Source organism: Amblyomma mixtum, chromosome 6 (genome assembly GCF_055824585.1).
Source record: "Amblyomma mixtum isolate Tamu chromosome 6, ASM5582458v1, whole genome shotgun sequence".
Lineage (NCBI taxonomy): Eukaryota > Metazoa > Arthropoda > Arachnida > Ixodida > Ixodidae > Amblyomma > Amblyomma mixtum.
In genome coordinates, this window is record NC_143017.1 from 155131273 (window position 1) to 155153374 (window position 22102).

The 22102-nt window shown below is 46.5% G+C and overlaps 1 protein-coding gene and 1 pseudogene across 2 annotated transcripts; one reads left to right on the forward strand and one right to left on the reverse strand.

Moving 5' to 3' along the window:
- Window positions 1-3405: 3405 nt before the first annotated feature.
- Window positions 3406-8398, reverse strand: LOC149340893 ((3R)-3-hydroxyacyl-CoA dehydrogenase-like). The gene is made up of 3 exons (XM_089551355.1): window positions 8086-8398; window positions 6070-6263; window positions 3406-4819 (listed from the first exon to the last, which is right to left on the reverse strand). Exons 1-3 carry the CDS (start codon window positions 8234-8236, stop codon window positions 4403-4405), a joined length of 762 nt encoding a protein of 253 aa, XP_089407481.1. The 5' UTR covers window positions 8237-8398; the 3' UTR covers window positions 3406-4402.
- Window positions 8399-8758: 360 nt separating this feature from the next.
- On the forward strand, window positions 8759-12431 carry LOC149340894 (uncharacterized; annotated as a pseudogene). The gene is made up of 5 exons (XR_016283659.1): window positions 8759-8959; window positions 9747-9972; window positions 10548-10687; window positions 10852-10916; window positions 11023-12431. The product of XR_016283659.1 is annotated as an uncharacterized LOC149340894 (transcript).
- Window positions 12432-22102: the final 9671 nt, after the last annotated feature.

Here is a 22102-nt window from a genome sequence, read left to right on the forward strand (position 1 = left end):
AGTGTGCATATCACGTAAAGCTGAAGTAAAAAGTAAATCTATTTCCTAGAAGTCGTTGTCAGTGTATTCGGCCGCGAAGGCCACAGTATAATTGTTGGCGCGTGGCACCGGAACAAACAATAAACGGCTCGCGCCTGGCAGCTAGCGCCTATCTACACTGGACCTCTGAGTACCGGTTCAGTCTGGCCAAGTGGACGAGCCTCGTGAACGAGTTACGCGGTAGTAAACTCGTCACGAAGTCTCCGTCTCTGCCTGATGTGCGCATATTGAGGACACTGCACTCTTGAGCTGTGTTTACACTCGGGTAGACACTTTAGTTGTACAAATACTACCAAATTTCCCTGCAAACTTCATTACAAGGAATGACATGCACGCGCTGGCGCGTGTGATGTGAAGTACAATGTGTGACGTAATTTCCAAGTTTTGCTTTCTTGCCTTCCTCTTCTCGAACTGCCATTTTCCACTCACTTCTCGAACTGCCATAACTGAGGCCTATTTATTAAGAATGGACCAACCTAAGCATTCGTGAGCCAAAAACATAGACTGAACTTTTTTTCTGCTACTGTCGCAAACTACCATAGCCAACGATCAGCTTGCTCATGTAGTTTAATCCATCAGCGGATTTATTTTTTAACAGTGTTTGATGATGATGACGATGATTATTTGATTTTAGTGCCGCAAAAATGGATTGGCAAAAGACAGCATGGCTAAGATGCTTTTATCTGCTCTAGGTGGGGTCAGAGACTTTTTTTCAAAGCATTTTTCTCCTGAGAAACCGAACACCAGGCCAGGAAAAAGTTTGTACCTACTGGAAACAGGTGTGTAGCCGATGGCACTGGGGATATCACATCCCGCACCTCCCGCTTGTGTTGCTTATGCTCAAAGCACTACGCCACCACTTTGAATGAACAGATTTAGACATTATATGATGATATTTCAGTGCGTTTTTTTTAAGACCTAGGCGGCCAGAAATAGTTTGGAGCCCTTCACAACGGCTTGTCATACAGCCCACAGTTTCGCGGTGTCACGTGAAGATTGTATCCAGGGAAATCACCTCCATGGCAATTGTCTCAATGGAAATGGGGCCTTAACTGTCTGGATGAAAACCTCGGACATGAGCTCAGCAGCCGAACGCCAGAGCAGCTTACCACCACAGTCGGTCATTGTATACTTCCAGCTGAGCTGCCGCGCGGGTAATTAGCCCACAAGTGAAGGATTCACACGATCTCCCAAGGACCGTGCCCTTGCGACAGGACAGCTTTACGACTCGCACGAGCGCCGCCAATAAAGGGTGGGAAAGGGCGCTGTGTTACAACCACCGAGTCGTGTGGCTGGGATTACGTCGAAATATCTTGCTTGCTTCCGGTGAGTCGGCCTGCCTTATCGAAAGAGACGCTTTTTACCGCACCTCGGCACGCTTACGTTGTTGCCTTCAGTCACTGGTTGAATGCGGTCGTCCGGATTAGACTTTGTGGGTGACAGATACGTAGAACAAGATTTGTATTTTGTAAGCAAGGCTGGCCGCTACGTTCAAAGCGATGTACTGAGTGCTTCCCGGCATTGCATGACTTGTTATCTCTATGTAGTGTACACATATTTGAGAGTGCAGTATGCTGCTGACAGATCATTAGGAGTCAATCATTGCTCCACCTTGTAGTTCAGTAATGCGAGCCGTGGACAACGCATGAGCCTGACTATACCGCCACTTTCACCACATCTTTTTACTATGGCCAACAAGTCACGTTACCTAGACACAATATCTATACGTGCGAGAGCGTAGTATGCTTCTGAAAAATAGACTACAAAGAGACATTCAACGTATCCCCTTGTAGTTCAGCGCCGCGATAAAACCTATCGTATAAGCTACGGCTCTGGCTGAAAGGCCGTTTCGCCACCTTTTGATCATGACCAACAAGCGGTCTACAATGGGCTGCTGTAATCACGTTAACAAACTTCTTTTGTTTTAGCCAGCGCGGATTTGTACAAAATGTATCTTCCGATATACAACTCATACTTTTCATTAACAATATATCAGATCTCAAATAAGCCTTAACATACCATTATATTTCCTGCTTTTAGACATTGCAGAAGCCTTTGGCAGCGTACCCCACAGCTGCCTCTTAAACCTTTCCGCTTGAATCTTAACCATTTGGCTAATAATTAGTTACGTAGCTTTCCGACCATGCCGAAGACCATGACAAAGATTTACGAGAAGGTTAGGCTAAAGCGCATTTGAGAGCCACTCTCAGGTCATGAATAATTACTCACCGATATCCTCGAAAGAAACCTATGAAGCATTTGAGTCTTGCCACTGCTCGCTATGTAGCTGAAACCCAGTCACGAAGGTAAGGACTTGAAATTAAAATGTATGGTAAGGCAAGCAAGCGATATAGAAAGCAGAGTGGATTGAAGAACAAACTCCTGTCAATGATATTTTGGCCCAAATAAAGTGAAGCAATGGGACTTGGGAGGAGTGCGTCATGCGGTGAACAAGTAATACGGGGTCTCTGGGTAATGTAACAGATTTCAAGAAGAACATATAGCAGGTAGAGCAGGAGATGACATGGGCAGGTGCAATAAAAAAAACACCTTGAATAGCGTGGCCATGGCTGGCCCAGGATAAGGTTAATTATAGATTAATTGAAGAGATTCCTGTGCTACAGTAGACATAACCATACCTGATGATGGTGACGCTGACGACCTGTGGTCGGACATTACTGCCATTACTGTGGCCGTTATTACTGCTTGCGCTTCTCAAGCCATGAGCGCCAACTGTTTGTGTGCGATAAGTGCCTGCGTTCTTGTCTTCACGTGCTTTTTTTTTGCACCACACAGTTATGACCTATTCACGAAACTAATATACTAAGGCCAGAGGGCAGCCTGATCCAGCGGCCTGTAGTGGAAATTACTTGACGGGGTAAACAAGTAATTGCAGATTACGACAGAGGTAACTGGCCAGTACAGATTACGCTTGCTTAAAACGGTTTATAATAGTGAAGTTCTGCTATTTGGTTCAAGCCTTCAGTTCAGCGTTAAGAGCGCAGATATAATCAGCCACACCACTCTTTCGCATGCGTAGATCCATTCGTTCCACTTGCTGTCACGACGCAAAACAATAGTCGGCGCATCCTGCTTACTTTTTACATATACTAGTCTTAATGCAGCCAGTGGGTCTCCACTCTTCCTTATGGCTGTGTGCAGATTTCGGGGCGTTACAACCTCTGCAGTCCTGGTGCGGACAGGTGCGCCCATGCACAACGCTAAGGAACTCATGACCGGCATGCAAGTGTAATTACAAATCGCGATCGGTGCAACATGTGGTCTTCTTTTTTCCTTATTGTACACACTGAAGCTAACATGCAGGGTAATAAGCATACCATGCGTTAAAAAGACACAGGCTCTGACTGCAGCAAGGTGCTACGCCGACCCACGAAATGTGCCCTCGGCGGTTTATTTCGGGCCTTTATCAAGACCACGGAACGAAAAGAGGGAAAGGGATTGGGAGGAAGAAAGGGGCAAGTTGCTTTGCTTCCGAGCTGATAAACTGCAATCTGATACAATAAGCAGCGGGCAGTGCCAATGAAAGAGTATAGCGTCTTAAATGGCTATGTTGCACCTGTCCTAAACACATCGGGTTTTTGAGGCCGGTGACGTTTTAAGAACAAAGCATTTAATGCCGCGGCAAGATGGATCACGCTTGCTATACGTTTGCTGTTTCAACAGCACCAGATGTTCTGTCGTAACAGAGCGCCCATTTTGTACGGGTCAAACCTCCCTTAGCCACTGAGCCCCGGGGTGGGCTGTGCTGCATCGGGGCGCCACACCTTGTGCATGCTGGTTACACTGCAACTTTTTCTTTTACAGCGAGGGAAAAAGCAACGCTAAAGGCAAAGACTTCGCTGCTTTTTTCAATGCTGCAAATGAACCAGCTAGCCAAGGCTGTCACTCTCAATCAGTTCTTTTCCTTTTAGTTCTTGCTGGAACTTCAGAGGGCATTGATGGGATCTTGCGTCCTGACGAAAGCGGCTTATAATAAAGAGAAAATTGTGTGTATATCGCTCAGATGGGACAGTTATCACTGAGTGCCTGTTTATTTAGTAAAGCGCACCCATTTATTATATAGCAACGAACTCTGCATTCAAACAAGGGAGACGTGGCTGTGTGCAAGGACTGTGGTGTTTTGCATGTCCTAAAGTAGAGATAAGATCAAAAGGGACAATGAAGTGAAGTGAATCGACACCAGTAGAAGTGCTGTTTGCCCCGTAAACGAGTTTCAAAGCCGGCAGCTTTTAATTTTGATTCTTGTCAACGAGACCGTTGCTTTTGGCTCCCGTTCATCGGGAAGCAGTCACTGGCCACCCGTCCAGGGCACATTCGAGGAGGCGCCCTCAGGGCAAGGATGTTACATGAGCATGCCTCCGGTGACTTCCAAAGCAGCGCCTGTGACGAAGGAACTGGATTTGGGCGTGCAGAGAAACTTGATGGCCTCTGCGATCTCCTTGGGTTGGGCGGCTCTCCCTAGAGGCGTCATAGCACGGCCCATGACCTTTTCTTCTTCGCTAGCCTGTGCGGACATCGGTGTCTCGGTCCAACCCGGCAGCACGGCGTTGCAGCGGATACCGTGAACTGCCAGTTCCTGCGCCGCCGTCTTGGTGAGGGCAACGACTCCGGCCTTGGAGGCGGTGTACGCTGCCCCCTGAGGAAAGCCGCACTTAGCCATGATGCTGGACACATTAACGATGGCTGCGCCGCCTTCGGACAAGGCCTTCTCGGTACGAATCATGTCGCGACTGGCGGCCCGGTTGACGAGGAAAGTGCCCTGTAAGAAAACCAGGATTCAAATGCGGATGTGGACACACAGTCACAAGACTTCTCCCTCCCGCGGGCAGTATTGTATCCAATATCCGCTAAGTGTCGTCCAGGCTCATCTAGACCACATTCTGGACGGTCTCCAATCGACGGGCAACTTGTACGACTCAGATAACTTCTCCCCTGGTCAGTAGACGGGAGTAGCCCTTTCAACTACGACATATCACGACACCGCTTACACTGGAGAAATTTCCTTGCCCAGCTATCTCTGCAAGGCATTCACATCATTGGCTAATGAAGTGCCTGTTTCCAAATGTTCCCACCTTTCAGGAAAGCACCCTTGCGTACGGTGCAGGCAGTCGACTGTGGTCTGAATTACAGTGAAATGTCCGTTTAGCCAGCAGCGCACATACGCTAAAATCGGTATATCTTAGCACACTTTGAAAGCATGTTTTTAATGCGGTCGGAATAGCTAGGATGTGTGGTCCTTCACCTAGGATCCTTAGGACTTTGTGTTTCAGAATGGCCCCCAAGAACCGAACTCGCATGCAGCTGACAGCTCATCCTTAGATACCGTAAATATCAGTCGCAGAGAAGCGCACACTGTAAGAGCAGTAGAACGTGGCACCCAAGAAATTCTGCATACTGTTAGATGCGCTGGCAATATTGATATGCAGGCGGATATTAAGAGCATTGTTTATAATTCCTTCTTAAGTACATAGTTCTTAGTGAAAAAAAAAATGAATGCATCTCCTTAATAAGATAAGCGTCCTTTAAAGCCTTCCGGAGTACCTGAGCTAGCGCGCACGTCCGTAATTCCACGTTGAACGCATTCGTTAGGAAGGCATTCGTAGAACGCAGCCCGGAAAACGTTGTCTAAATAGGCCACGCCGCCATACACGTGACCTATGATGAAGTTTCTATTATCTCACACTCTGATCTATACTAAACGGGACTTTACTCATTTGCACCCCAACAAAACGCGCCTGGCGCTGCAGTGAGTTAACATGCGACCATCTAGATATTCAGCAACAGAACGCCATAACCACGCAGTAATTCAGGCCAGTTAAAACACGGCAATTCGTTCACCCGTTCGTCAACCTGTCAGTGACGATCAGACTGCTCTCTTCGGTCAACTGATGAAATTCTGTGTCATCAGTTACTGACCACACATACTAGCATATATTGATGGACGGCTTGTAGTCATGACCGCGCATCATACAATATCGGCTAAACGAATGTTCTTGCTTCCAACCTTACCTTCAGGTTGACTCTTATGACGTCGTCGAACAGCTCATCTGGGCAGTCTACGAGAAGGCTCTGGAGCAAAATGCCCGCGCAGTTGACGACGATGCTGAGTGGCAGCGCCGATGCGCTTCTGATGTTGTCGAAGAGTTTCTCCACGGAAGAGGAGTCCCCGACATCCACGTATTCGGCCAGGTGCTTCGCCTCTCCTGTGAAACAGAGATTGGGACACAGACAACTCTGATGGGCGGGGCTAACAATGAGAGATCAACGAAGATGACTAGGAAGTAGAAGTATACAGCGCATGTGCGCAAAAACTCCTGTTCTCTGCATTCGCTGCATGCGCAGTGTACACAGATACTCCGGTGGGAATTTTGTATATAACTAGGGCTCTTAATTCTCAACTTTCATTTATTCCAGATTACTGCGGAGTGGGAGGCTGAAAGCTGGTCAGTATTTTCTGCGCTCTAATACAAGTACGGGTATTAAGCATAAAGGTTCATAATTCGGAGATTTCCAGACCATTTTTTTTTTCTAGGAACAGGCAGCGAAAAAAAAAATCGTTCGTTTCTGCGCGCGACCTAAAACTCTATTTTTGCTCATTATTTTATGAACGAGAGATAAGTGGGAGGTTGCATTAAAAACATCGCAAGCTGAAATATATCTCTTTTGTTAATTAATACGGTTATTCTGTCGCGTCCATTACCATTTCCACCACAGCACTTCCTCGTATGCGAAGGCGTGACTGCCTTTGTTTGTACATCAGTAAACAATCATCGAATGCCACAACGACCATTTTAGCGCACCAGAGCCGTGAACCTGGAGTTTCTAACGGGGATAGCGCTTGGTTCTCCTAGGCGCAGTCTAACGAAGTTTCAGATAAACACAAATTTCTCATAACGCACGGCAAACCATGGCCTTCAAACGGAAATCAACTTCTAAGAGGGAAAAGGGCTATGCAGGTACACTTTCTCATTACACGTGGAACTGAACTTTGTCTAAACATCAGCAGACAGTGTGGCCCGTTTGATCAAGTCAGACACAATACACTGCAATTGATCGCAAGCTGGGGAAATTATTTAGTACGGCCAACGCGTGAAACTCAAGAGAGCTGTACTCTGAGCGAACTAACAAATATTCATTGCGTAGATAAGAACTAAGCACGAATCCAGAATGAAACAGGTTAAAGCTTTTGAAGCTGTTATTCTCCGTACGTTAGCCAAATCGCGTATTACTGCGCTGAAGGCTAAACCCTTTTCTGCACTGAATTCAAAATTCCAGCAGAAGCTTTCGACACAAGTTCAAGGGCACTAGCCTAGCATTCACTGCCGTGAAAGATGCAGCACAGTCTTTTTTCTTTTCATTAGTTAAGAAATACTGTTATCGAGACGACTTGGACGTTGACAGATAGCACCACACTAAAAACACTCCAACCTTTATCCAACGCAGAGTGTAATAGCCGTTCTTTGACGCAGAGACCGTAGATAAACTGTGAGGTGTATGACCTTTTTTCTTTATCTTTGTCTTTTTTGTTAAGAAAGCCTTCACCCTTAGAGCGAGTAGAATAGATAAGGCTGTGAGGCATCGCTAAACCTTTGTTCTTTCTTTCTGGCAAGGGGAGTCCGACTTCAGGATAGCAACAAATAAAAGCTTACTGACTGCTCTAATGGTGGCGATTCAGCGCGAGCTTGAAAACACAACTTCATCGAAGCTGAAGCTTGCGGAAACTATTAGCATAGAAGCTGTAAATAGTTCACTAATTCCGAGATTTTAACAACCCCAGCAAATATTTACCTCTCCAAAGAGAATCAGCAAAGGCGGTAATGACTGCAGCTAGTCTTCCATGAGATTCCGCCCGTAATTTCAATGCATTCATCCAATTTGTCTCTCTTTTCTATGCGTTAAGGTAGCACTTATTACACCTTGCTTAGATTACGTCTGATTTGAGGCGCCTTAATGGTATTAACAGTAGGTCGGTTTTCCTTTTGGATCTTTTTTTTTTCATTTCTTTGAGACTGATGGTCGACTGACCTGGCAAGGACTCAGCCACTCTCTTGGCGCCCTCGAGCTGCTTGTCCGCGACGACCACGGTGGCACCCTCTGCGGCCAGGGCGTGGCACACGGCTTCTCCAATTCCGCTCGCGCCGCCCGTCACCAGAGCTAGCCGCTCGTTGAGGGCCATGTTCACCGCAGCCTTGGTCCTCTCGCGCTCTCAAAAGGTTACTGCTCACACGGTCTGCCGATTCCTTCGAACGTAAATTGTCCACTAGAGTGCAGCGTTGTCCCCTGTGCTATCTGCAGCGCGAAAACAGCGTACAATCGCCCTGCGATATGCGTCCGCCTGTGGAACCGTTTCACGAACAATGCAATGCGTTCGTGAAACGGTTCCACAGGCGGACGCATATTAGTTGGCGGAGCTTCTTTCTGTTTTCTCTATTCGCTTTGTCTAAACCCTTTCCATTCCGTTGCCTACCTCGGGCAGATGGCCGTTCTGCTTTTCGAGTGGAAGTTGCAGCCAATAGGGACCCAAAGCAACGTCGAGCGGCGCTGCTGCTCTTGACAGGGAGCGCCATCTCTGGCAGAAAAAAAGAAACTGGGGATAGACGTGGCGCTCCACCTGGGCTCACCGTGCATGCTTTCTCCTTTCGCTCTCTCGCTTCCGCGCACGTGCAGACGTCTCGCGCTGCTTCTGTCGCGCGCCGCAATGATCCGGCTGCAGTGCGGGTTCAAAAAGATATGCCAGCTCGACAACTATTTCAGGAAAGCGAACCTAATCAAAGGTGAAAGGCTTTTAAGCCATGTGTACTCCGTAGAGCAGGTAATTGAAAACAACTAAGCCCGATTGAATGGAAAATGCGTGTCACAAGTTAGCGACAACGTTGTGTACGACGTGAACCTTGAGCCTGTCCATTTGTTATATGCTCAAATAACTGAACGTTTTTATAAGCACTAGCTACGAAACGAAGCGGTGCACTCGGTTGAAGTTCTCCGTTGTCGGAATGCATATAGGAATGAGTTGTTTCCACATGTCATTTTTGAAGAAATTAATCGCGCACTTTCGGGAACGACGTTTGCGTCATGGGGAAGAAATTCTTTGCGGCCAAACCATAATACCCGCTATAAAGCCTGGGACAGTACGAGACACACATACTCCATCCCTTAGAACATCACCCGCTGACTTGGCTGGGAGGCAGCTGGACGTAAGCGCTCAGAAGCCACACATATTGTTCGCCTTTTTTTCTCGGTGGCTCGTTGTTCTTTCAGTTGCAATGTCATGCCTGCACTTTATTTTTTTGTTCGCGATTGTTAGATTTACAGACTTAAATACGTAAAATCTGCTCCGCGAACGCGATGTTCAGCGTGAGGGGTGCCGAGCTAGAGGCGCGCTGTCGTAGCTGTGGTATCGAGCGCGCGGAGCGTTCGCGTAATTGCGCTAGCATAAAAACGCACTCACAACATTGTACTGGGTGTTTTAAATAATGAAGCCTTTAACCAAATCTTTCGCCTTAATTTTAGCTTTGTACGCGCGCACGGAATAGTGTGGGAGGGGCAGACGGAGTTAGCTGAAAAAATGTACACCGTGCCACATGACATGTAGCTGAAAATTTGTAGAGGGAAGTTTCGGGAGGAAGCCTTCTTTAAGAAGACGGCAAGCGTCTACGCTGTCTCACTTTTATTTCTGACTCTCATAGCTGTCGTGGTCGTGCCAGGAAAAGCAGGAGCTGCTTGTTCGAGAGGGGCGATGCTCCTGCAAAGCTGGAATTACAGCTGGAGGCACACCGCAGCACGCAGCTGCGGTGTGCCTCCATGTGAACGACCTCGAAGTAAATTCATGCACCAGCGAGCCCCAGAAGTGGGGAAAACCGAGCGGAAAGCCCAAGAGGCGCTTAGAAGAGGATGTTTTGGACCTCTTCCCCCGTAAGTATTTTTAGGCATCCGATGTGCCACACCTTTAAACGGCAGTTTCCATTTTATGAGTGAATCGTTACCTTCCTTACCCCTTGTCTCATTCTCCATAACAGCACAGGGCAGCAGGGTTCCTGATACCAAACCAGCTGACCCCAATATCATTCTCAGCTATCCGGACATAGTGTGTCTACTGAGAGAAATATTGGAGCTGCAAAATCGAAGCGCTGAAGATGTCATTTGTGCGACCTTGCTAGATGACATTGTTGACAAAGTCTCAGAAACTGTGGAAAAGGAAATCCTAGAGGATTTACTGCAGTCAATGTCGCACCGGCCTGTTTACAGGTATCTTAATGTCCTCGATGACAAAACAACTGAAGTAAAAGATTTTGTTAGCAAAATGGACCGTGAAAGGGCGCATATGTACAAAACAAAAGTAGTACTGAAAGAAGCACCACGTGACAAGGGCTTCCACACCATAGGCCAAGCAAACTGCTCACGGTATGAAACTAAAGTGCAGTAAAAGGTAGGCGACACATTTCATATACATTCTGTTGACTCATATTTTCAAATTTGCCAATTTTCAGATGGCATGAAGAACGTCGACTTCGCATCAGCAGCACGAAAGCACATGCCATACGCACAAAAAAGAATGATGAAGGATTGGAGAGAGCTGCTATTAGCCTTTGCAGAACATCATCGTACACAAGTGCTTCAATGCGCTACGGTATGTTTCCAACAGCACAAAAATTTGTTTAAAAGAAACATTTGGAGTGCTTAGTTATGGAATTCCAACACTAAATTCACTTGTGCTGCCACAAGCTTGGACATAAACCGTTATGTTCACAGTTTATTTGCTCTTAAGTTAAACATGTAAATGTGTTTTACTAGGCATCAAGACAGAAGCCACAGCACGAGAAGAGCTCCAACGAAAGCTTGGCACCCGTATTGTGCAGGTGAATTCACTTACCAGTTTACATCAGGAGTTATTCCTGGCATGCTCAGTTTCCTCTTTGTTGTACATTTCAACTCAAGAACTAATCTCAATTATTCATGTTCTAGGCAGGACTCGTTGTGCTTCCACAGCAGCCATGACTGTGTTGCAGCCCAGATGGACTCGCAAAAATTGGCAGTGAAACTGTGTTGATTGAAATCAAGTGCACATTCAAATACAAGGAAGAACCATTCATCGACTATGAAGAAAGGCGAAGCTTGCTCCCCTACTTAATGTTTAATGGAGATGTGATTGTGCTCAGAACCACACATACTTATTACACACAAATACAAGTCCAGATGTATGTTTTGAACCTGCAGTGGGCCATTTTATATGTCTACAGCCCGAAACATGCAGTTATAGTGAAAGTAACTCGGGACGAGGCTTTTCTGTGGGAACTGATCCCCAAGATGGAGCATTTTTATTTCAAGTTATTGGTTCTGTATTTATTGTAGGTTTCTATGCTCTATATTTATGGACTGATGCACGATCCTTGCCTGAAATCAAACTTATTGCTGTGCATACTTCAACTGACTTATATATCTGCCGTTTGGTTTTCAGTCCTGTTATTGCCTCTTTTACATGTATATTTTGCTTGTAGAATAACACATTACAGAACTATCACAGGGCTTCTCACTAAGAAATAAAATTCAGACAAAAAACAGTGGTGTGATTGAAGAACCCATTTATTGGCTGAAGTGCACATAGTTGCAGTTATCAAGTCACAGTGTGCTAATATGAAACTGCAGAACTAGTTTTCCTTTAAATTTTCATCTTTTTGCAAATGCAATCTATGCCTACAAACCAATTTATGGATGCCACAGCAAACCAAGCAGTCCTACTTCTGAATTATTGGTGCTTGCATGTTTACAAGGGCAGCACACACTGAAACCACTCTGTTCATGTGTGGGACCAGGCTTAGCGGTACTCTGTTGCTTAGAATATGATATATCTTCAGCCTTTGAATAACTCTTTCCACATGGATTCGCACAGACGCAATCTTGTATGTCTTTTCCATGTCTTGTTCAGACAGCTGTCCACCCCCTGAATTAAAAGGAGGCATAAGTAGCACTACACCTTTACCCTCTACAGTTGTCCGTATGCTCGGGAATCCTTTGTCACTTAAAACTAAGTCCCCTGGTTTGATAAGCTGCAGGAAGCCGGAGTCCTGTGTTATGAAAGAGTCTGTATGCCGTCCTCCATAACATTTAGAAATGAAACTTATCATTCCATTAGGAATTATGCCGATCAAAATTTTGAGCGTGTATCCTCCTTTGTAATGTGAATACAACACGTGTTGGCAATTAGGATAAGACGGTGTTTCTGTGCGGAGCTCGGTGCAATCTATTATTAGGGTGCAATTTGGATAATTTTCTTTGAATGGGGGAGGCAAACACAGCTTGATTACTTCCCTGGAAGGCATAAAGACCCACTCTTTCAGGGCAATGCTTAGAATATCAAGCGTCTTTCTAAACACAGTTGATGCTGTTGCGGCTGTGACACTGAACATAGCGGCCAAGGCACTGTACGTTATCCCAAGCCGTAGCTTGGCAACGAACAAGCATAGCTTGTCTTCCCTTGACATCCCATTGCGCCTGTACTGTGGTGCTGGCAACAAGTTCAGAAGAAGGCAGAAAACTGGCAGCGTCACACCGCACATATCTTGCAGTGCCTCTTCCTTTTCCTTCAAGGAATCAAAGCCATAAAATCCGCATTTCCGCTTCCAATTTCCATCTGTGCTTGCAACCTTCAGGATAGAATAAACATACAGAATGATGAAATGCAAAAAGGAACCACACTAAGGTAAAATGAATAACAAAGAGAAAATAACATTTGTACTCTCAAGCAGATAAACAAGTTCATTCTAAAGAGAAAAGCAGCATGGCCATTATAAAATTTAAAAAAAGTGATGCAGGAAAGGAAAATAAAAATGAACATTGCCCAATAATGCAAGTAAACTGGAGAAAAACAAAAGGGGGTGCTACAGCAAGACAACACCACAGTTCAACAGAACAGATAAAGAACAACAGCTGCATCATCTAACCTTGTGAGTCATTTCTGTGTGCATGACTTGAGTAGAAGCTTCAGTGCCATTTGTTGCTGAGAGAAGTATAGTTAGCTTTCCTGAAGTTGCGCATTCTTCTGTTTGGCTTGTCTGAAAAAAATCAAACAAAGGATATGTTGAGGTATTTAGACAAATTTTCTGTATTCTTTGGGGAAATTGAAAGGACATTATTAAAAGCAAATGTATGTTGCACTAGTGTCAGCTATATTGTCACGCTGTAGTGACGGCAATCCAGCAGTGAAGAAGACAGCAACATAACTTGCGAACGAAGCTCTTTATTTGGGCTGACTTGCGCCCGCAAAAGAACTGAATCACTCGGCGGCGGCGTAAGCAACAAACTTGCTCGTCGGTCGTCGAACTAAGAATGCCCGCTGCTCGCGGCATCGCTCAATTTAAAGCCGGCAAGGAAACTTCCAGATAGCAGGACAAGATCATCTACAGTAATCTGGAAAAACCTACATGCAGCCTTTCATGGCTGCGATCAATCGAGATTAGACTGGTCGCTTCTCGCGTCACGAACAAAAATGATAACAGCCCTTTCCTGCAGCCTTGAGCGTGAACGAACAAATATTACAATGATACGTGGCATTACCCCCCTTCCAAAGAAGCATCGTCTCGATGCTTTAAAATGAAATTAAACACGGAGAATGATTCGAGAACTTAGAGTCCTTTAGCGTTCCTAATAAGGTGTAAGGGGAGCGGTAAAAGCTTCAAGTCTGGCCGTGTCGTCGTCGGTGTTGTCGTCGGTGTTGTAGTTTTTGTCGTAGTTTTTGTCGTCGTAGTAGTCGTCGTAGTAGTCGTCGTAGTAGTCGTCGTAGTAGTCGTCGTAGTAGTCGTCGTAGTAGTCGTCGTAGTAGTCGTCGTAGGGGTCGTCGTAGGGGTCGTCGTCGTCGTAGGGGTCGTCGTCGTCGTAGGGGTCGTCGTCGTCGTAGGGGTCGTCGTCGTCGTAGGGGTCGTCGTCGTCGTAGGGGTCGTCGTTGTCGTAGGGCTCGTCGTTGTCGTAGGGCTCGTCGTTGTCGTAGGGTTCTTCACCGTCGTAGGGCATGGTCTTCTGTTTTCGTCGATGGAGGATCTTAGTTCTTGCGCTCAGAAGCAACCTCACCTCCAGAGGCTGTTTTATTCAGTTTAACCTTCGGGAGCTGGGGAAGCGTCCACGCACTGCGTAGCTTCGGCTAGGAGATACTTAGCACAGTGACGATGGCGACGGAGAACGCGATAGGCGGCTCGGCGATGAGTATCCTTCCCGACGCAAAAAGTCGTCGATTTCGGCTGGTCGCTGGCCGGGTCGGCGCGTGGGGCGTCGTAAGGGAACCCTCGGATGCCCATTATCCTGTATGGGCAGTACCGGAGAATGTGACCTGCTTCTCTGCAGTGGAAGCATTGTGGGTGGCGCTGGTCGGGTGTTCTCCACTCGACGCATTTCCTCGGCCGTGTACGACGCTCGTAGGACGGGCGAGTTGGGGCGAGAGGGCGGCGCTCCAGCGCAGCTGCCTAAGGGCGATAGGGGCTTGGGTCCCGTCGTCGAGGTACAGGACGGCGCACTGCTGCGGCGTAAGTCATGGCTGGAGGCTCCAGAGACTGCGTGGTAGACTGGAGTCAGGTGTTCCGGCGAATAACTCAAAGGGCTGGCGTTACGACTTGCAGGGGTTGCCCGGTACCTGGAAGGCTACCCAGCACCTCCACCAGATGTCACGCTGTAGTGACGGCAATCCAGCAGTGAAGAAGACAGCAACATAACTTGCGAACGAAGCTCTTTATTTGGGCTGACTTGCGCCCGCAAAAGAACTGAATCACTCGGCGGCGGCGTAAGCAACAAACTTGCTCGTCGGTCGTCGAACTAAGAATGCCCGCTGCTCGCGGCATCGCTCAATTTAAAGCCGGCAAGGAAACTTCCAGATAGCAGGACAAGATCATCTACAGTAATCTGGAAAAACCTACATGCAGCCTTTCATGGCTGCGATCAATCGAGATTAGACTGGTCGCTTCTCGCGTCACGAACAAAAATGATAACAGCCCTTTCCTGCAGCCTTGAGCGTGAACGAACAAATATTACAATGATACGTGGCAATATTTACACTGACTAAACAGGAGCCCAAAATTAAAAGGTGCCCTTACAGCGTCTGTCTTTTTTGCAGTAGAATGACTTTCTTGTCCTGCACCACACAAAAGCTCCAAAGAATGTGAATCACTCGTGTCGTTGAGCAAAGAGGTAGTTGTACTTGTTTCCAGAGGTGCATCACTGAAATCCATTGGGCTCAAGTCACGATGCACATCGTCCAGAACGGAGGCTTCCAGCACCTGCATTTTTGCTTCATCGGCTGCACTTTGCAATGGATGCTCATCTTTTGCAACAAGCTGTTTGGATGAGATTTCCTTCTTGAAACGTGTCTGCCACCTGCATTGCACAATCAAAATTCTAGGTTACTAATTGAGTCTTGTGCAGGCTGCAAACAAACTTGCCATGAAATGTAGTCACTAAATACATGAGAATGCACCTAATGATCATATTATGATTGGACCGCAATTTCATAAAGCAGGTAAACAACAGAACACACTTGAAAACATAAGCTTGTAACTTCCACTGGCAGTGTCACATTTTTGGTTGTATACCTTTGCGCCCTTTCCCGATCAGGTGCCTTTTTTCTGTAGATAGGTGGAAAAATGGTTGGGATGTTGGCTGATGTCACTCTTGCTGTTGCCCACAAAATGCGTGCTACAAATTCGTGTATGTTCTTTTGGCAGCCACTGAGTTCCATCGGGACTGCACAAGAAAGAACAGCTTTCTCTGTTATCCACCGCCAAGACACACACGTACTCACGCACATGCATGCACACAAAGACACACGAAAACATAGAAACGAATGCGCACACATGAACAAATGAATGAAAATTGCTCAAGCTCCGAAGGTGGCAAATGACAGAGCCGCCGAGCTCCTAAGCATTCGACATGGTAGTAGTATACATAATGGTAGTAACATACAGAACATAAAATGCTGCCACAATAAAGAGGCACAGCAAATTGAACTAGCAAAACAATGTCCAAGTTTGTTGAAATTAAAAGCAGTCTGTTCAGACGCGAGAAAGATGCTTGCCTGATGCGCAAATCGCGGCGTCAAACCTTTGACAACGTACGTAGTTCAAATGAATTCAATTAACAGCGCAACGAGCACGTGCAAGTGTGAATTTCAACAATGACGGCTACGTTAAAAAAAAAAGCTGATTAAAAACGCCTCAACATGCCACCGTAACTTGGCTTTCACACACACGTGCTGTGAGAAGGCAGCGATCTCGATATCGAGATGCGTCGCGGCAACAAACAAAAACGATTAGCTGCCACGGTCAAAGCAGAAAACGAGAGAGGGCTGTCATGACTTACTTGACTCTTCTTACAGCGGTGATCCAGGCTTGTCTCCTTTCTTTCTCGTACCACCTGCCTGGGAATCGGTACAGTTTCACAGGCGGATCGCGATCTTTGGTGTTGTCTGCACTGTTGTGGCAACCCACGACACAGCAGTACTTCGGACCTCGCTTTTGTTTTCGTTGGGCCGTTTCTGCCATTGCAAAAATTCCGCTTCAACACCCTTGTCGATGCAGCGCACAAAACTAGCCACGCGGAGACTACGCTGCGCCCCAGCCGGACTGAACAGCACGCGTGCACTAAAGTCCCTTTATGAGCTTTTCTAAAAAAAGCTGATCTACGGACTTCAGCGTGCACGCGTGCACGTGCGCCGCCGCCGCTGTCAAACCGGCAGCGTCTGCCGCGCTCCTTCCCAATAGCCTCTCCGGGTGGCCACCATAGGAGGCGCGGCGCTGTCGTCGCGCCGCCAAACTTGAGCTTGGGTTCCCTATTTCTTTTCGCACTTTTTAATAATAATAATAATAAGGTATTACTATTATTATGAAGTCTGGGATGGCCGACAGCCTTTCTTGTGAAAGATGTGGCTGCGAAGGGACAATTGCACATCTGTGTGAGAGCCCTGCTTTGGCGACTGAAGACGTACGCTGCGTTGTGCCGTGGACCGCCTCGTTCCTCGCCCTTTAACAGCGGATCTGTTAAAGTCTTGAGTCTTTTTTTTTTTTGCTCAGAGCTCGCACCCGGCGCCATCGGTGTTTCTGTGTAGCCTGAGCTAAGACTCCTGCAATAAAAGCACCTTACACGACGCAGTTAGCACAACAAATCCTTGGCTGCGATGTTAGCCGTGTTCACGGTGGTTGCGGTCCCTTTGGTTAGGGTCTTCTTAGGACGTTGCACTTAGCGCCCGGCAGCTCAGGTGACAAGAAGCGTACCCTGCAACGAGAAGAGTACCAACGTGTGGATATCACGCGCACTAACCTGCAATGATTTATGATTAGATTCGCGTGCTTTCTTGATCAGTAAATTTCTGCCTCCCATAGTGGTAAAATTTTATTGTTGATGCGGGCAGCAGCTCCAGCCGCAGCAAGTTTATTGGCTTCTCGGCAATGTACGTGTCTGTGAACTTTATAGCTTGAGGATAGAACAGTTCTGAGGACAGTTGTGAGTGAACTTCAAGAACCTGAGGACAGCTGTGAGTCATCTTCAAGAACTTTAATCAGTTGAAAGTTTTGTATGGCCATCAGCTCTTCCATAACGCAGCCTATACAAATTAACGATCTTGCAGATCAAGGTGTTACTGCGGCCATGCAGTACAAAGTGTGTGCTTAGCATGCAGCGTGAAGGTTGTGGTTAGTGGGTGATTCATCCTGACAAGCAGAAACGCAGATGAAGCGTACAGAAAACGCAGACTACAAGCGCTACAAAAATCGGCTGTGACGTTACGACACAAGCAATTTGGTTTGGTTTGGTTTATTGGGGTTTAACGTCCCAAAGCTACTCAGGCTATGAGAGACGCCGTAGTGAAGGGCTCCGGAAATTTCGACCATCTGAGTGCTGCCTTCCTGCAATGTGACCAAAGGACATTTATCTAGTTGACTGCTCGATAAATGTCATAGACAGCGCTCGTCGGCAGTCCGCGTGGGGAGCAAAAAACGCCCAACCTGACGATCAAAAAGCCGAAGTTGTATATTCATGTGCTTGAGGCTGTAAATGTTTTCCGGTGCGTATATAATTGTCATCTGAACGTATATCTCGCAGACTATGCGAGAGATCGCAGACAACGCAATGCACATTTGGTTTCACAAGTGTTGCGAATTCATGACATACTATTTGCATGCCGTGCAGTCATTATTATATGGAGCTTTAATGCAAAGTTTAACGTCAACAGGTTTTCTGCAGCCAGTGCTTTTGGGTCAAAATGTTTTGCTTCACGGTGATCAAGCTGTGCAAAGGGGGTGGGAATGTGCAATTTGCAACCAGCATTCAGTAAATCGCCATCCCTCGCTTCCCGACAATTGTTGTAGGGAAAATAAAGATACATTCGTTCGCGAAGGAAAATTCTGTTCCTTGTTTTCTGGGCCTTAAGTGTTGGTTTGAGACCTTCGAGTGGGTCATTCACGATATTCCGACTAGTGCAAAATATTGTCGAAACGACAACTGTTTCTAATTGACACCGTGGGGATTTCTCAAATATTAGTGACGCTTTTCAAATTTTGATATCGCCTTTTTAATGTGCGTAGATTAGCTGCCAGCCACCGCGGTTGCTCATTGGTCTTGGTGCTCGGCTATTGATCCGAATGACGCGGGTTCAATCCCGGCAGCTGTAGTGGCATTGCGATAGAGGCGAAATGCTAAAGACCCATTTACTGTGCGATGTCAGTGAATATTAATGATTCCAAGGTGGTCGAAATTATCCGGAACCGTCCACTACGGCATCCCTCATCGCCTGGGTGGATTTGGGACGTTAAACCAAACCATAAACCATTAGCAGCTGTAGAGGTAATATTTATTTCTCTTTGATTCTTTCATAACATGGACAAAATAGCTAAACTGCGGTATGTGAATGTGGTCTCCTGCAGCTTTTGCAGCTATATCGTCAGAACACAGCTCCGCAATCTTCGGCCTTGCCTGGAAACGTAAGAGTTCTGTTTCTCAGGTGGCAATGACTGGCGACTTCGCTTTTTCTTTTATTCACTTAATCGGCGCCTTATTTCCTTCTATGCTCGAAGCATTGACCGCATAAGATTCAAAGGCCGGGCAACTTTATGATCTTGATTTGGACTGCTTTTCGCGTTGCGCCGTGAACTTACCTTCACGAGAGAACGAAGATGACACTGTCGCGTAAGTCATGCAACTTTAAATGTCAACAACTCACTGACCCTGTAGCGATTCGGCCACTCTGCGCGCGGCCTCCATGTGCCTGTTTGTGACTACCACTGTGGCATCCTCAGTGGCCAATTTATGACAAATGGCTTCGCCGATGCCGCTAGAGCTGCCGTCACAAGAGGAAGCCGGCCGCTCAGAACCACGTCTATCGAAGCCTATGTCCATGCGCTCTCCCTGTAACCGGCATTCCTGCAGTCCCACATTAAGTGCGAAAATTGCGTTTTAGAGGGCGCTGGCTTCAAGCTCATCTGGCCGGGTCGTTGTGCGCGTGAAAGCCGCGTACTAGCTCAAAAATGCAGAGCAAGCAAGCTGGGAAAAGAGCTCTTCCCAAACGAGGTAATCGGCTATCTGTTTGTGTGCGCGTCCACTACTCTGCGCAAGGAAGAGGACTGAAGTAGGGAGGCGTCCAGATTGCTTATATACGTACATAGAAGATATTTTCTACCCGTCGGGTTGGAGATAAGCCAGCAACAGAGGATGGTATTCGGCGCGCCCTATCTCTTTTGTATGGGGCGAAACTCTAGAGGAGCACTTAAGACTGTTCCGTATAACAGCAGTTGACTTTAGTTATACGTGCAGGGTATGCTCCGTAACTAGAATATACGATTTGAACTGGTGCTGAGGACACTGGTAGTGGTGTTAATGGAAGATGTCATTAGCCTGTCATTAATGTCTTCTACTTCTCCGCCTGTGTCTCATCGGCGAAACATGATATAACTCCCACCACTGCCCCAGAAGGCCATTGCGCAAATGTATGGACATGAGGGGCTCATTATAATACACATTTCAAGGAAACTAATAAAAGTGACTAAGCCTAAGGAACGCATAGGGGGATGCCCTCTACCAGTGCCCTTTAAGATTTTTCAGCGCCCCTCTCAGTTCGTGGACATTAATAATCACAACGCAAACAGTTTTGTCCAGCAGCTCATTAGACCTCAAAATGTAGCAATGACATGTCTAACGCTAGCTGCGAAAACGTAGCCACTACAGGAGAAAATGTTTGCCGCCCACAACGGCACGGCTAATCCACAGACGTAACTCAACATGATGAACCCTGTGCAACCATTCCAGCGTCTAGGCGGAGTCAGTGCGTGGTCGATACAAGAGAGTGTGATATTGAATACTGCACAGACCACCTTACTGCAAAACGGTTCGTCAGGAGCCCAACCTACACTAAATTTTGTGTCGTCATGAACGAAATGCGACTCACTTAAGATATGTCTAAAAGGTTGACCTCTGCCAGCACAAGACACACAGCGACTACATGCAATAGTTAGATTTCGCTGATCATTTTAACGATCTGTGATACAGCAGATAATGCTGCATATATGCCTCTGAGACTTTTCAATTGCAATGAAACTGCTGCAAAGCGCACCTTCTTTTAAAGAACGTGAGGGAAACGCACACTGAGGACATCAAACGCGAGTAGGAGGAGCTGCATTTTAAATAGCGGAATCATTTGCGTTCGAATTAGCCACGATGAACCAAGCACCACCGATCTCTATGAGTGACCCGCTGAAAGAGCAAACATGCTTTCCTGTCATCAGAACAGTGTTGAAGACTGCCACCTACTTCGTTCCTCATCAGTGCTGACGTCACGCCGGCTCCGATGCTTTAAAACAGTTGATGTCTGGCTGTGCTGATTTCACCAGTAAGCAGGCAAAATAAGGCAGCGATATACTTATTATTTTTAATTAAATACTCAGTCATTTATAACAATTCACACTGATAGGCAACAACTTTCAGAAAGTTATCTATGTTCGCTGCAGCAAATGATTATTCGCAACCGAATTAGTTCTATGATGTTTTCTCTGTAACTGTGGCGAAGTCATGTGACGAAGTCGTGTGACAAAAAAAGCACATCAACATCGCATTAAAAAAACAAGCACCATCGGTCAGCGAAAATACGGTGAGACAATACCTGACCTGGCCATCTCAAGAATGGGCACACAGTGAAGATTATTATGTGTGTTCAACGAGCACTTAGTGATATCACATTTTTTGTTGAGATGGTAAACATTAGTGCACAAATCGAACTTCGCCTTGAAATATTCATTTAGTCCATGTCTCCGTAGATTAGCTACGCAGATTTATTTAGATCATTTTAATTCGTATGGACAACGTGGGCGGAAGGAGAGATAAAGAGAAGTAGTACATGCATGTTCTTCAAGATATGGTTTAAAAATTCATCCGAGACCATCTTTCGTCAGTGCTCTTTTCAGCTCTGTGCTCCACACAATAAAACTAGAGCAAGGAACGAAAAAATGGAGAACAATACACAACGACGTCTGGATTTTAGCGCTGTTCTTCTACTCTTCATTTATTTGCTGTGTTTGTTCCTATTCCTTCTCTGACTCTGTTCTCTGTGTCACGGGCCTTTCCGCTTGTATTACTGTGTGATACAATGTGTACCAACTGGCCTAACCCTCTACCTTTCTCTGTGTTGCGTTTTTTGTGGCGCTGAATTTCCTATCGCCCGCCATTATTATGTTTCAGCTTGTCCAGCTTTCACTTCTGGAATACATAGGATGCCTTTCAAGGGTGCTTGCTCCTTGGTCATTCACGGCCTTTTTTGATCAACTCCCATCTAGATAATATAAAGGCGACAAAATTCGCGATTTTACAGCTGCGCATAGTGGCAAAGTCTAGAGGTGGCCTTTGTTGTTAGGGTATTCTCGACAGTGAGGGTATTTTTGGGCGGGCTCACTGCACCCCAAAATGTCCACGCCACACATTTGAGAGACCCTAACATCATTATTTGTTGCACAGTCAAGTTCCTTATCTCTGAATACGCATCTAGGTCCCACAGTTCACAGTGTGGCAGAAAGTAATGGGCTGCTCG